Below are 15,541 nucleotides of genomic sequence, written 5' to 3' on the forward strand. Positions count from 1 at the left end.
GCTTTGCTCCTTTATCTCCCCAAGCCACTCTTGCTGAATGAGATGACTTGCCATCCCATGAGCATAGGGGTCCCACAGAGAGAGATGGGACTCACTTTTCTGACCCCAGCTCCTGGCAGCAGAATGACCAAGCCCTGCCTCAGCACTGTGGGCCTCACTGTGTAGCCAGACAGTGCAATGGGGCAGCGTCACCGACTCGCAAGGCACTCAGGATGGGGTGCTTGTTGTCGCTCCCTCCTTACCTGCTGTGCCACTGAGCTCCACAGTCAAGGTCTGCTCAAAGCTCTTCTTGCCAAAAGGAGGGTCACTGATGGGGTGGGGAAGAAAAGAACAGAGCAAGAAAAGGCAGTCAGCAATGGCTTTGCTTCCCCAAGCACGTGAGGCAGGTGGGTAACCCTACACCCCAGTCCTGCCTACAGAGGGGTTCAACACTACTCAGTCCTTGCATTCAAGGACTGGGGACAGGACAGAGGATTCATCACATGTTATCAGACCTGCTGGGCCAGGATTGCACGTGGTAATGCTCGGGGACTATGCACATGAGATGCAACTTGACCTCTCTATTATCTATGACCCGTACCAAGCCCTCCAGAGACATATAGGACATTTGCTAGAGAGTAGAGAGAAAACAAGCCCTTCATTTTATAGATGGAGCATCAAAGACCCAGAGAGAGCAAGATATTTGCTAATGCCACACAGCATGATGTGCTTCTCCCAACTCTTTCAAGTTTTGAAGAGGTAGGACAGCTTTGGATGGTCAGAGACCTACTTACTTCTTCCCACCATCCCCTTGGGGAATACTAGGCGAGGATAGGGGTCACTTGCCGAGCCCATCTTCTCAAGATCAACTCCCTCCTCGGGGGGCCCAGCTCAGAAGGGCAAGTAGGGCAGGAGTTAATGAATTGTCCGGCCCCAGACATGTACACCCAACAACACAATGTCTTGTGGAGTCATGGATGAATAATGTCTAAAAAAAAAAAAAAATCTACCTTTGTGACAAGGCCAGCATGAGGCACCTGGGAGAGTCTGAAAAGACAAAAAGGAAACAAATAAGATTCCTCACACACACCCCAGGCCCCAGGTAGGAATCCAGTCCCTTTGCAGGGGCTATGGACTCGCATTGTCCCTGGCACCAGTGTGTGGTACCACCATCATTTTTAGGGAAAGGCATGAAACACCCAGCAGCATGATGGACAGGGGCACTTGGTGCCTCCTCACAGGCCCTTCCAGCCACTAGAAGGGGGCTCAGAGGGGTGATGAATACCGCAGAACTGCTCCTGGGTGACTGCAGATGCACTGAGAGGCCCAGAACACCCTCCACATGCACGGTGGGCACCTGGCGCTCAGCATCGCACGTGAGGTCAGTTGGCTTTTGAAGAGGAGCTTCTACTAACAGCAGGTTTTCTTCAGACTCTGCTGACCTGTGGCCTAGTGAAATGCAGCCGAGTAGACAGGCTGTATTTCCCTTCCTATTCTCTTCAACAGACAGTGCTATTAACATTTCTCACTAACTAGCTAACTTTTCTATTAGAGTCACATTATACAACACACAAAACATACCGAGTACATAAGTGCTCACTGACTGTTGATCACCAAGAGTAGGTTCATAGTAATTCAACTCTGAGGCCAATGAAGGTAAAGGAGATTTTTGGCTGAGAGAGTGGGCCCCTAACCCCCACTTTATTCAATGGTCAACTGTCTCTTATTTTTTTATTTGCTCATTGGTTGCCTGGTCTTCCCCACGGAAATGTACAGAAGGCCGGAATCTCACTAAGTGGCACCTTGCTCTAGGAGGATGGAAATTCAGAAAGGGGGGCTGTGGGGGGATGATCTTGAGACACGCCCAGCCATCTCATTATAGAAATGGTAACAGAGCCAGAAAGGAGAAGGGGCATGCCAGCCCCGCCCACTACCTCTGCCAGGGAGCTGCAGGCAGCTGGGGTCCTCATCTGTGTCTCCACACCCGCTCTCACAAGGGCTCTCCAGAGTCGGGATCTTGGGTCCCTGCAGGAGCTGCTGGTCCTGGACACTGTCCTTGTGCACGGGGCTGGTCATTTCCCTGTCCATGTCATAGGCCTTGGGATCCAGGTGCAAGGAGGACGGAGCTCCCTGGGGCTTGGGCCCCACTGTCTCCTCAGTGAAGCTCCGCCAGGGCCCCAGCTCTGGGTTCAGTCTCCGTGAGCGCCTCACCGGACACAGGCCCCCGTCCAGTCTCTGCCCCAGCTTGGTCCATGGCAGGCTTCGAGCCGGTCTTTTCCGGCCCCATTCTTCCTCCTCGTCTTCCTCATTCTCCTCCTCTTCCTCTGCCTCTTTTTCTTCATCTCCATCTTCCTCATCCTCTCCGTTTAGGGGCAGCCTGGTGGGTCGGCTAAGCCACCCCCTCACATTGAGTCGCAGTGGACGCAGGCTGGGCTTGGATCCTGCGCTTTGGGGCGTGGCTGCCATCTGCACCTTGTCCCCATGGGATGGGGTGTCGAGGGAGGCAGAGCTGTCCTTGGGGGAGCAGGACTTGGGCGTGAGGGAGGCATAGACAGGTGTGGCCAGGCGGTAGGGTTTGCTGACATCACAGAGGAGGTCTTGAGCCAAAAGTTCCCTCAGGATGGAGAACTCAGCCCAGGAGGATTTGGAAGAGTGCTGGGGGCTGGGGCGGGCTCGGGGCTGCCTGAGAGGGCTGCCACAGGGTTGAGGGGCTGGTTTGGAGGCCTGTGGGGGAATTTTCCTCTGGGGGAGACAGTAAGTGTGCATGTAGCTGATTAGCTGAACCACAGCCTGCATATCCTCCTGAGGAATTGGGGTATTAGAGCCCAGCTGGCCCGGGGCAGGGGATTCCTGGGGAGAGACTTGGGTTGGCTGGGGGCTTGGGCAGTCCTTGCTCTGCTCTGCTTCATCCTGGTCAGGGAAATGGGGACTGAGGGGTTCTGGAGTCTGCAGGCGCCTGTCCAGGGCACGTGCTCTGGCCTGGAGGCAAGGGGGCACAGAGACGAGGTGCTTATGCAGTTCCGAATAGCTCCGGCTCTGGGACGGTGTCAGCGGGGCCCTCTTGTCTTGGGTGGCATCCACCTGGAGAGGGAAAGAGGCCAATGAGCAGAAAGGTCGTGCTGCCCTCCTTCCTGTTCAACCTGCACACACTGGGTTGGGCGTGGGGGTGCTGGATTATAGGAGGCACCTTACACCATCTACCTTGTCCTTGGGTTCAGCGTTGGCAGTGCCTGGCAATGCTGTGCGATGCTGGTCACACTCCCTGTTGCTGACTCCATAATCCCTCCCTTCTGGGACCCCATATCTCTCTTCATGTTTCTCCCCACATTCCTCCCTACTCTGGGTCCCCCACATCCCTCCTACTGTGAGCCCTATATCAACACAGAGATGGGCACTTCTGATACCAGTCAGGTTGCCCCTAAGTACATTAGTTGTGCCCAGGGCTGTAAAGGAGATTAGATGTAAAAAATGGTGGTGAGAATGTTGCACTGGTAAAGGGAGGGTATTCTGTTTATGATTGAAATCCAACTACAGACATGCTTATAATCATGGTTCTTAAATAAAGATTTATATATTTAAAAAAAAATAGATGTAAAGGAGTCTCAGGAGGAACTTTTTGGAACCCTGGGAATGTTCTCAAACTAGATATGCCATGGCTGGCTCCAGGAAAGTGATTTGCAAAAATAATCACACCATGCTTTAAAAACAGGTGACCTTTATGGTGTAAGTGGCATGTCTATCAAAGAAAGATTCAGTAGGCTTTCCATACAATGAGGAGGGGCTTTCTGACCAGGCTTTTGAGGGCTGTCTGTAAAGCTGTTGGCAGCTTTCCTGGCCCAGTGCGAACTTCACAGTGACAACTCTGCCCCATTAGACCTCACCTTTATTTGAGGAGGTGGATTAGGGCAGAGGGAACAGGAACAAAGGAACCCACCATGCAGGGGAGCCAAGGAGGAGAAGGTCCCTGGAGAACACCACCTGAACAATGGTCCCCATGGACTGGCACTGGACACAATCATGTCAAGGCCGACCTCAGGCTCTAGGTGGTCCCAGCACCCAAACTACTATGAATCACAGACCTTGTGGGAGATGGACCTGCCTCCCAGCAGAGCTTTCTACTCTACCAAGACTTCAACTCCTCCTCAGGGCTATGGAAACTGGAAGCTCTTCTGTGCATCCCTTTTGGGATTACTCCCTTTGAGGGTGCATCAGAACTTCATGTCTGCCCCAATTCAATCCCAGAGATGTGCACATGCCAGGAACCCCAAACAGGCCTGAAGTTCAGCAAGTATCTAGCCTTCTGGTTCTAATGGCAAGACCAGAGGCAACTAAACAAGAACTGAGATAGCACCTTGTAAGATTCCTTACAAGAACTGAGATAGCACCACACTAAGCCCCACAGGGGCCCCTAAGTGAGGCAAAGACACGAATACCTTGACACAAGACCGATGACTCTTGGACCGAACGCCTGGCTGGCACGAGGAGGGCCCTTCCTTCTGAGTATCCAAGCTTGATGCAGGGTAGGATGTAGCTAGGAGGAGCTTCTGCAGCTGTAGGAAAGGTAGAGAGAAGCTGAGAGGGGCTGAGAGACAGCCACAGGCACCAAAAGAAAAGGGGTTGCAGATGGAATGACCAAGATACATTAAGAACAGGAAAAAAAGATTGCCCAAAGTCTCAAACACACAAAAACCCAATAAAAAACAAAAACAAAAACAAAAACTTCTGGGCCAGAGTGATAGCACAGGGGTAGGACATTTGCCTTGCATCCGGGATGGACCAGTGTTTGGTCCCCAGCATCCCATATGGTCCCCCGAACCTGCCAGTAGTAATTTCTGAGCACAGAGCCAGGAGTAACTCCCCCTGAGTACCGCTGGGTGTGGCCCCAAACAAACAAACAAAAATAATAACGTCTTTATTTTTGTCTTGGGCCATTCCCTGTGGTGCTTACTCCTAGCTCTGCATTTAGGGATCACTTCTGGTGGGTTGGGATGGAAGGATTTCATATGGAATGCTGGGGCTTGAACTCAGGTTGGCAGAATGCAAGGTCTTTGCCCTAACCTCTGTACTAACACTCTAGCCCCCACTTCCATGTAAATTATTTGCACATTAATCATCTAAGAGAGTACTTATACTGTGAAAACAAAATATCTGACAATTTTACTATTAAATTGGAAGAAGATCATTCTTTTAGGACACTTGGCAAACAAACACATAGTATGTACAAACACTGGAAGTTCCATTTAGAATTTGGTATAGAACTTCATTTGATTTATGTCTTATACTTATTGCTCTTTCCAGCCTACTACTTCCTTCCTTCCTTCCTTCCTTCCTTCCTTCCTTCCTTCCTTCCTTCCTTCCTTCCTTCCTTCCTTCCTTCCTTCCTTCCTTCCTTTTTTGGGGGGTCACACCCAGCAGTGCTCAGGGGTTACTCCTGGCTCTATGCTCAGAAATCGCTCCTGGCAGGCTTGGGGGACTATATGGAATGCCGGATTCAAACCACTGGCCCCCCACATTTTTTTAATTAAATCAAACTTGCAGATGAAAGAAACAAACAGGGATAACAGGGAGATGAAATACAAGCCTGCCTTCCGGGAGTGGGGGCACCATCCTCCTCCTGGGAATTGCTTTCCCAGATAACTGCTTTCAACTGACCCATCAAGAGGTGGGACTGGATGGACAGGAAATGTGCCACTGAGGAAGTGGATGTTGAAAAGCTTGCCAGCCCTTCTGCTCCCTGCAAACCTCAGAGACCCATGTGTGCTTCAGCCCAGCAGCAGCAGCCCAGGCTGAGAACAAATGGAGAAATACGGGAGCTTCCTGCTATGGCTGAGCATTTCCTCGGGGACATATCACCCCACCAAGAAGATCTAATGGCACAGGAACCAGAGAAAAGGCCACACCATGTGCTGGAGGAATATCCATCTGCTGGCCTTCCCAGACTCAAACCAACACACACACACACCTGCAATTTGGTTCTGAGTCCCACTCAGCACAGGGAGGGGTACAAGGCTGCTCCTTCCCAGGGCCCTGGTTCTCCCATGGTGTAATGGGGCAGATAAATAATGTAACTGACCATTTTGGAACTGGAGTCCCTCCACACTATAGACCAACTCAGTGAAGGCCTTGAGTACCTGGGGCTTTTTCTGTGGCCTGTAGCTGTGGGCCAGCCTCTGGGACTCTGGGTACCATTGTAGGCTTTTGAGAACTATCAGATTCTCAGAAGTCTAGAAGATGTGACTATCTCCTGTGTGCCCAGCACAATGCTCAAAGCAGAGGTGCCTCAAATGGGTCTGTAAAATGGACTGACTGGCAGGAGAGGCAAAAATCCTCTGTGACCAGCAGGGGCCACTCTCTGCCTCTATGAGGTTTGGTCCTTTGCTCAGTCCTGATATGGAAAGGGCCTCAACAAGTTCTTTTAGTACCAATAATCATGTCCTGCCATGTAGAGTGTTTACTGAGCATCTTCTAAGTGTAGGCACAGTTCTAGGGGCTTTTCATGTCTACCTGGATTGCTAAGGAAATAGGTAAAATTTTGTGTCCTGCCTTTGGTTGAGTCAGAGAAAGCCTTAAGGAACACCAGCACTAATTAGAGGGGAGAGGACTTCAACCTCGGTGGTCTGATTCCAATCTAAGAGGAAACTCCCGTTAGCAGGAGCCAAAAAGTGGTACAGCATATATACTCGTGTACCCAGTACATAGGCGCTCACTAAAAGTCTCACACTGGTAGAAACTGGAGAAATAGCACAAAAGGCTGGAAAACATGCCAAGTCTGGTGCTCAGCATTGCCTAGCTCTTCAGTATTGCACAGCTGGGCCTGAGCACTGAACCATTCAACTGCAAGGCTTAAAGTATTACTGAGAGGAACTCATGGCCCCAATAAGTACTGCTCAGGAGGAAAATAAAGTTCCACCCTGCTTGGGAAGACAGTATCAAAAAAGGTAAGAGAGAGGGGCAAGACAAGGTTTGGGCTTTCATGAAGTTCTCTGGGGGCTTTATGGGCTGCTGAATGCACTTTTCCAGGCTCAGGCTGAAGGGCTCTAATGCTAAGTTGTCTGTCCTGGACTGCCAAGTGCATCTTATCTCAGATTCCATACATGTGTCAGCCCATGCATTCCAGGCACTGGAAATGCCAGACAGAGCCTGGTGCCTTTGGAAGGCTAAGCCCAGAGTTCTGAGCTGAAAAGGCTTCTGGTGACTACAAAGCCACCATCTGCATCTAAGAAAGCCAAGGCAGTATTGGGATGGTATGATCAACAGAGAGTGAGGGAGTCAAGGAAAGAGGGAGCCTGGAACCTGGGAATACTGACAGACACCCCTCACCCACAGTGCAGTTTTGAGGTGATCCTAGAATGTCCTGACCAAGGACACAGTCAACAAAAAGGATGGGCAACGGCTGCCTGTGCTCATCTCAAAGGCTCCTGAGACACAGTTCCTCACAAAAGGCAAAGGGCAGGCCTACCTATAACACAGGCTCCTCTGGTATTTTTAAAAAAAAAAAAAAAAAAGTAGCAAAGGCAAGTCACCTAACAGACTAGTAACCATGGTTACCTAGAGGGAAGGAAAAGCAATTGAGACATGATGGGTAAGGAGGTATGGGGGTGGGCTTTGAACTGCCCACATTTCCTGCTTGGATGTGTACTGTGTGTCTCTGGATAATACTAGGAAACTGCTTACAACATTTCAAAGGCTTGGCATATGATTAGGGGTTGTGCATAAAACGCTAAGGATCTGTGGCCATCGTTTGTCCTGCAAATAGTGCTGTTGTTTGGACAGGAGTGGAGAGATCGTGGAGTCACCCATCCCTTCCAGCCATATGTCCATCACCAACAAAGCTCAGAGACCCTGGGCAGTCAGGACAGGATCTCTGTTCCCAAACCCAGAATCACTGCACCACCATCATTCTGGCAGGAAATAAAGATCCTCACCAGTGAGAGCTCATCCACCTCAGAGTTGGGGGCCTGGGGCCCCTCGGGGGAGGGACTGGGGGGTGCAGAGGATGGGGCAGGTGAAGCTGAAGCACGGGACAGCACATCTCCACCATCCAGCGCCGGGAAGGCAGCCAGACCCATGTCATCTTCAGGGATGTCGTCCAGGGTCTTGGTGAATGCGGCCAGGAGGGCCTCATTCTCGCTGCCAATGATCTGGAGGGAGACATGAGGGGTTGGCAGAGGGGGACATGTTTAGTCAACACCCTGAATTGGGTCCCCATATGGTAGGAACCTGTTTGCCACTCATGGCTAGACCCCTTTCCACCTCCTGCCACTCTCACATCCTTCCCTGGACTTTGGGCTGGAACCACAGCTGCCCAGGATCCACCTTATTTACAGGACACAAGAACCCATAATTGTTAAGCTGACAGAAGGTGAGGAGGGTCAGGGCCATGTCCTGCAGCTCCAGTCTTGGCTCTGTGACCCTCTGCAGGGATCCTGGGCACAGATCCAGCTGTTTTGTCTGTCCCTCCACAAAAAACTGCCCCTTCCCAGGACACATAGCCCTGAAAAAGCAGAAAGGGATAGGCAATGACTCGCAGGGGTTCTCAAACTTTTTAAACAGGGGGCCAGTTCACTGTCCTTCAGACTGTTGGAGGGCCAGATTATAGTAAAAACAAAAATTATGAACAAATTTCTATGCACACTGCATATATCTTATTTAGAAGTGAAGAAACAAAATGGGAATAAATACAATATGTGGCCCGCTGGCCGTAGTTTGAGGACCATTGGACAAGAACCATCACAGCCATAATGGAACAATTGTTATTCCTATGGCCTCTAGGGAACTTCCCTTACTCACCAGGAGCAAGTGACTGTGTGGCAGTGAGGGTTGAGGCCAGAAGTCATGGAGTGGCCTGCAGCCAGATCCTGGGCTTATCAACTGCATATACCCTGGGCAAGTTTGTCTACTGTCAGTGGAAGGGATAATGACCCATAGTTGCTCCAACAGGCCATTGTTCAAGTAAGATGTCAGAAAACTGCCTGGCCCAGATGCATTCACATTATCACAATGACAGTAGCTAGAAGGGGCAGGAGGTGTGCCCTCCATTCTGGCCTCTCCCCTTTCCCCAGCACACATACAATCCCAATATTCTCCAAGCAAAGATTGTGCCAAGATAGCGTACCCTGTACTGGAGCTTACTGCCCTCCAGTGGAGAGGAGAAGGCACAGGCCATAAAGGAGACCATCAGGGAGAGTAAGAGTACTTGGGTAGAAAGGAGAAAGACTGAGATGGGGAAAGAAAAGGCACAGGAAAGCCTGCAGGCTACTTAGGGCCTTGGGCAGCCTAAGAAGGCTGCTCTAAATGGCTTCTGCTGAAACTGGATGGAAATTTGAGAAGAAAACAATAAGGCTGGGCAAGAGCAGAGGAAAGCAGGTCCTAGGGCCCAGCTATGACAAGCAAGGAGGCTTTGTCATGGGTTTTGGAAGACCTAACTCTCATCTCGTGAGGGACTTGCCACGAGGGAAACTGAGGCTGGTGGGGGCTAAGCAATATGTCCCAAGACACACAGAGAATCAGTTGCAGGAGTGGGATCTACAGAGGGACACTAGGTTCCCTGGTTCCAAGGTCACCCCACACCACCAGCCCCATCGAATCTGCCCTGGCCTGGCAGGTGATCGCTCAGCGCACTGCCTCCCCAGCTCTCTCCTTCCTAGGTCGGCTGTTTATCCTTTGTTCAGGAAGATCATCTGCAATATGCATCTCGTGATAGCCTTTTGGCTGCACTAAATCTGTTTCAGGCCTTGCAGTCGAAGCAGCAGCTGAGTAATTGGAGGAGGCAGCATGGGGAGAAGAGAACAATTGTATGTGTAGTCTTTGGAACAGGGCTAAGAATACAGACAGAAAAGGTTGAAAGGTTTTGGTTGGGGCTTACCCAGGCTCTGGGAATGGGGAGCTGAGGGCAGATTCAGGCCAGGAGGCCTATTCAGCTGCCTCTCACCTGCACCCACATTCTAGAGCAAATGACTACAAGGGGCTCAGCCACCAACAGGATGATGGAGATATTACTGCAGTCCTCTCCTGCAGTGGGAAGAATGGGGAGCCAGAGCCCTGCTCGGTTTTCCCAGCTGCGGGGATGGAAGTTCAGGAGTGCTGTGGAGGGAGAAAGCAGTTTCAGAGGAGCACTCAGAGGGAGGGCACTGGAGGTGCAGAGAGTGGCAACCCCTAAAGAGTTAGACCCCTTGTTCCTGTGACTAGCCCCATGTGCCCAGGCCAGAGCTTTTTTTTTTCAGGTAACCCTTGAAGTAGCAGCAGCAGCATCACACTGACCACTCTTCCTTTGGACAGACTAGGTATGGGGTTCATTGCACACCCAAAAGTTGCTAACAGGATAGACATTGGCAGAGGCTCCAAGATGCAGATTAAACAAACAAACAAACAAACAAAGTCCTATAGGACAGGAGAGAGAGTACAACAGTGAAGGCATTTGCCTTGCATGCAGCCGACCCAGGTTTGATTTTTGGCATTCTATATGCTCTCCTGAGCACTGTCAGAAGTGACTACTGAATGCAGAGCCAGGAGTAACACCTGAACATATGACCCAAGAACAAACAAATACAAGGACTCAAGAGAAGCCAGAGGGAGTACAATGGGCAGGGGGCCCTTGCTTCACATACAGCCAACTTAGGTTGATTCCCAGCATCCCATATAGTCCCTGAAGCTATACAAGGAATGATTCCTCAGTGCAGAGCCAGAAGTAACCCCTGAACATAGATGCGTGCAGCCCCAAACAAAATAAAACAAAAAAAAACCAACAAAGCAAAACTATGAATATTTCCCCCCACCCCCAGCTCTCCTACTCGGCCTGGTTCTGCTCTGGGGCTGCCCTGATCTGGCTGGGAAGAAAGGCAGAGCCTGCCTGTGATGTCATCATAGCATAATACATCATCCCTTTCCTCTGCTCTCCCTCTCTGCTAGGAAACGGCGTGCAAATTAATGGAGAGTTGATCAGCTGACGAGGGATATTAATAGACATAGCCCTACCCCCAGCCTTCCTGTGCTAGAGGAAAAGAGATCTTCAAGAAATCTAAGGCAGAATCAGAGGAGAAACTTGGCCTAAAGGAGTAGAATTCTATCAGAACTGGGAGAACGTTGAGAAATCCTCCACTCTCCATGGAGATTCACCGAAGGTGAAAGAAACCCAGAAATTTATTTCCCTCCTTTTTCTTTGGGAGTAAATAGGTCCTTAGACACCATTAGAGTTTAAAAGGGCCAATGATTCTGTTATAGATGGAATCACCTTTCTTCCCTAGTCCTTAAACCTGGGGAAACCAAGGCTGGCCAGGGTCACTCAGCACACTGGGATAAAGCAAGCAAATGCCTGCTTCCTCTGCACTTACTATGTGGCTGTCATGGCGCTGGCCCTCGAAGGGAATTCTGAGGTTGGCTGATGTGGGCCTGCTGCTAAGCAGTAGCCAGCTGGTAATGGATGCTTGTTCTTTCCCCGGCTGCTCCCAGAGTACCAGTCTCCGTGGTGCCAATGGATATTAGACCCCAAGCTCCCCTCAATACTGGCCAGGTCACTGAGGAAGAAGAAGCAGGACTGGAGCCCTGGCTCAGGGATTGGGGAATGGGTTATGTCTGGTCCTTGGCAGGAGGGAAATATGTTTGTTTCTCCTCTTGAGATAGTTTGAACCCCAGAGAAACTCCAATCTTCCTACATATACAGAGAAATAGAGCTTAGCTTAGAGTTTGGCACAGCAAGAGACCAATGATGCTAAAAGAATAGGATCATGATAACAATATATTACAATAACATTTATATGAATAAATTATTTCTCAAAATGAAACATTTTTCTTTATGATTGTTTTTGGAAGCATAGCTATTATGGGTCACGGAAAACACACATACAAGATTTTAGTATCACCAATTTCATTCAGCACATAGCAACCAGGTCATCACAATGTGCCAGGGCCCTGTGATGAATCAAATGCTACTAATGGGCCAGGGAGATCATTGGGTAGTGCATGTGCCAGGACCCAGGTCCATACCCCAAACACTGCTGGTGGCCCTGGTAGTTCCAGGTTCTTCAGGCCCCAGCATCGAACTATCCTACTCCATTGATAAGTGTCCCTGGACTGGCCCAAGTCCCTTGAGCACTGCTTGGGAGGCTAAATAAATAAAAAAGATAAAATAGAAATACTATTTGTCTCCAGGGAGTTTTCCGTCAGAGGGGCACAGAGATACATGAACATGTGCACATAGAACCAACAGAGATTTGAGGAGAGAAAGTATAAATCCAAGGCTTTGGGGAGTGGGGAACCATGCTTTATGTATTTGGCTTATTTGTGAAGCTGAACCTGGGACTGGAACAGTGAACTGTGCAGCCAGAGTCCTTGGTTTGGGAGCTCTGCACTGGAAACCTGGATAGAGAGAGGCATGACAGTATCCTAGGGAAAAATGGTCTAGCCCTGGGAGATTACAAGGTGATATGGTGGAGGAAGAGGCAGAACTCTGCCCTGTCCTAGAACCTGGGAGGAGTCTGTCTTCATTGCTGAGCTGAGTCCCAGAGATGCTACATCTGAGAACATTCATAGATCCAGCAAGAGGGGCCTGCCTAGCCCCTGGCTTCAACTTTGGGTCAACACCCAATATGGGGCCATAGAAAAAATTGGGCAATAACAAAAGTTTCTGAATATGAAGGGCCAAAAATGAATTCAAAATCAACTGTATAATGAATACAAGGTGTTTCTGGTACCACTCAATGGTGTGTGTTTCTTGTGCAGAAAAAAAGGGCGGAAGTTACGAAGTAAAAAATATTTTTACAGCCCTGGTCTAGCTGGTCTCTGAGTTTCATGTGGCATCTAAACCCCTATGTGCAGCAGCTCTCTAAAGTTTGGGGAGATTTCTGGGAAATCAGTCTCCTGGTAAGGTATGCTCAGGAGGTAAGCATAGAAAGTGAGCCAGGCAAGCTTATAGCTTCTCCACAACCCTCCTGCTCCTGAAACTTTGGGCAAGTTAGCTAACCTCACTCTTCACCTGTAAGATACGTCACTTATTTAATTTCCTTGAGCCTCTCAAGTAAGACTCAGAACATTACTTACTCTTCCTGGGGCTGGAGTGGTACTCCTGACCTCAGTTTTAGCCTAGGCGCGAGCCCAGCCTGCTGCATGTCTGGGTGGCCCTGCATACTAAGTATTTGTTAGAATACTTAACTATTTGTTAAGAATTTCCTCTCAGTTTCTAGACTCCAAGCTCTACTCACTCTGCCTTCTTGCCTTGGCCCCTGCTTTTTGTTTTGCTTTGATTTGGGGCCATACCAGCAGTGTTCAGGTCTTACTCTTGGCTCTGCATTTGGATCACTATAATAGGGTTCAGAGGAACATATGGGATGCTGGGGCTTGAGCCAGCTGAATGCCAGGCAAGTACCCTGCCCACTGTGTGTACTATTGCTCTGCTGGGTCCCTGGTTTTTGTTAGCTCCTAGTTGGCCACCAGCTATCTATGTGTTTACTGAGCAAAGGCCAGTCTCCCCCTACACTGCAGAGACTCTTGAGGAGCTTGGAGCCCTACACTGAGAGGGCCCCTATCATTCAAGCAGGAAGGTTCCACCCCACTTGGCCTGTGTAGAAAATACTCACAACATGCCAGCATAGCATTTGGCACACAGAATGCTGTTGGTATATTAGGACGCTACTGCCAAACAGGCTCAGCCATCTTGATGCGGAAACACATTTCACAGAAAGAGTTGTGAATCTGACTAGACCTGCCACCAGCCTCAACAAGAGCAATCACTCCTCATCCGGGAATGCTCGACCACACCATACCCATCTCCTGCAAATGCCAATCCACATCTTGGGGGGGGGGGGAGGGCTGCTATGCAGCAACCAGGCGCTCAATCTGTTTATGAGCACACAAAGATGTGACTCCCATTGGTCTTTAAGCCATGTCTAACCCTACTTCCTTCTAAAGAACTTCTAGTTTTCAGCTGAAACATGGGCATGACTATGCTCATGACTGAGAGTGCTACAATAATTCAATGAGAACTCCTGACAATTAACAGGAGTCTGTTCAGAGTAGCTGTTTAGAAAATGTAAGCTGAGCCTAGTCTGCTGCCATTGTGGTCCTTAAAGCTCAAGGAGCAGCAGACTGACTTTATCTATATTTCATTGTGTCTGCTAGGTGACAGTACTTCACCAAGACTCAGCCTACTCATCTGTCAAGTGGGGATAAATGTTCAGTGATATAAGCATGGGTGGACACACATATAGAAAGATTGAAAAACAATACTCTACCCCAAGTGGTGCTAACTACTGGTCCACTACTACCACAAGTATTTCTAACTACTGACAGGTGCTGATCAGCAGCATAACAAGACTAAAGAATGCTTAGCTCTAATATCACTCCTAGAGATATACCCTAGGAACACAAAAATACAATACAAAAATCCCTTCCTCACACCTATATTCATTGCAGAGCTATTTACAATAGCCAGACTCTGGAAATAACCAAGATGCCCTTCAACAGATGAATGTCTAAAGAAACTGTGGTACATATACACAATGGAATATTATGCAGCCACCAGGAGAGATGAAGTCATGAAATTTTCCTATATATGGATGTACATGGAACCCATTATGCTGAGTGAAATAAGTCAGAGGGAAAGAGGTAGATGCAGAATAGACTCACTCATCTATGGGTTTTAAGAAAAATTAAGGACATTATTGCAATAATGCCCAGAGACAATAGAGATGAGGGCTGGAAGGTCCAGCTCATTACAGGAAGCTCACCACAAAGTGATGAGTGCAGTTAAAGAAATAACTACATTGAGAACTATCATAACAATGTGAAGGAATGAGGGAAGTAGAAGGAATGAGGCAGCGATGGGGTGGGGAGGAGGGAGATTTGGGACATTGGTGATGGGAATGTTGCACTGGTGAAGGGGGTGTTCTTTACATGACTGAAACCCAACTACATAAAGATATTAAAAAAAAAAGAATGCTGAGCTTCACAGAGGAGGTGGAACCAGTGCACAGGGAGCACTGGTTAGAGAGGCTCGTTTCTAAATTTGAGGAGAGGTGAGATGTCAATTCAGGATAGGAGACAGGGTCCCAAGGTCTGGTAGAGAGATTGCTTTGACAAACAACACACAGAAAAGAATGGAGGCAGGCTCAGGGAAACATACCTGGAAAAGTTCCAAGTCATCAGGGCTGTAGGGGCTGGGTTCTGTCTCAGGGTTTTCTGGGCACCACTGAGGCTCCCCAAAGCAGGTGGCTGAGTCTAAGTCACTGGCATCCAGCTGGGAGAGGTCAAGCTCTGGAAAATCAGCATAGAGTTGCTCTTCGCCGGAACCCCAACTCTGAGGAGACAGAAAGGAACAGTGTCAGAACTGAGTCCAGCTAGACCCACATAAGAGATCCTGGTTCTGTGAAGTGATCAAGTTTCATAATTTTTTTCTTTTCTTTTATTTATTTTGAAGGAGGAAGTTGGACCATATTTAGTAATGCTGGGACTACTCCTAGATGGTCTGGTAACCATATACAGAACCAGATCAGCCACGTATGTGCAAGGCAAGCACTTTAGCCCCTCACCATCTCTATGGTTCACAAGACTTGCAATTGTTAAATGAATC

At 49.1% G+C, this 15,541-nt stretch overlaps 1 protein-coding gene across 1 annotated transcript in view; it reads right to left on the bottom strand.

The window, feature by feature from the left end:
* PPARGC1B (PPARG coactivator 1 beta) overlaps positions 1-15,541 on the bottom strand; it is a 105,684-nt gene that overhangs the window by 11,877 nt on the left and 78,266 nt on the right. Inside the window, exons 2-7 of the mRNA XM_049771804.1 lie at positions 15,095-15,268; positions 7,905-8,120; positions 4,413-4,529; positions 1,914-3,060; positions 990-1,026; positions 243-307 (exon numbers count right to left, since the gene is read on the bottom strand). Of these exons, the coding sequence (XP_049627761.1) occupies positions 243-307; positions 990-1,026; positions 1,914-3,060; positions 4,413-4,529; positions 7,905-8,120; positions 15,095-15,268 (1,756 nt within the window). The remainder of the gene's footprint in view (positions 1-242; positions 308-989; positions 1,027-1,913; positions 3,061-4,412; positions 4,530-7,904; positions 8,121-15,094; positions 15,269-15,541) is intronic.

The sequence above is a fragment of the Suncus etruscus genome, chromosome 4, assembly GCF_024139225.1.
Source record: "Suncus etruscus isolate mSunEtr1 chromosome 4, mSunEtr1.pri.cur, whole genome shotgun sequence".
Taxonomy (NCBI): Eukaryota; Metazoa; Chordata; class Mammalia; order Eulipotyphla; family Soricidae; genus Suncus; species Suncus etruscus.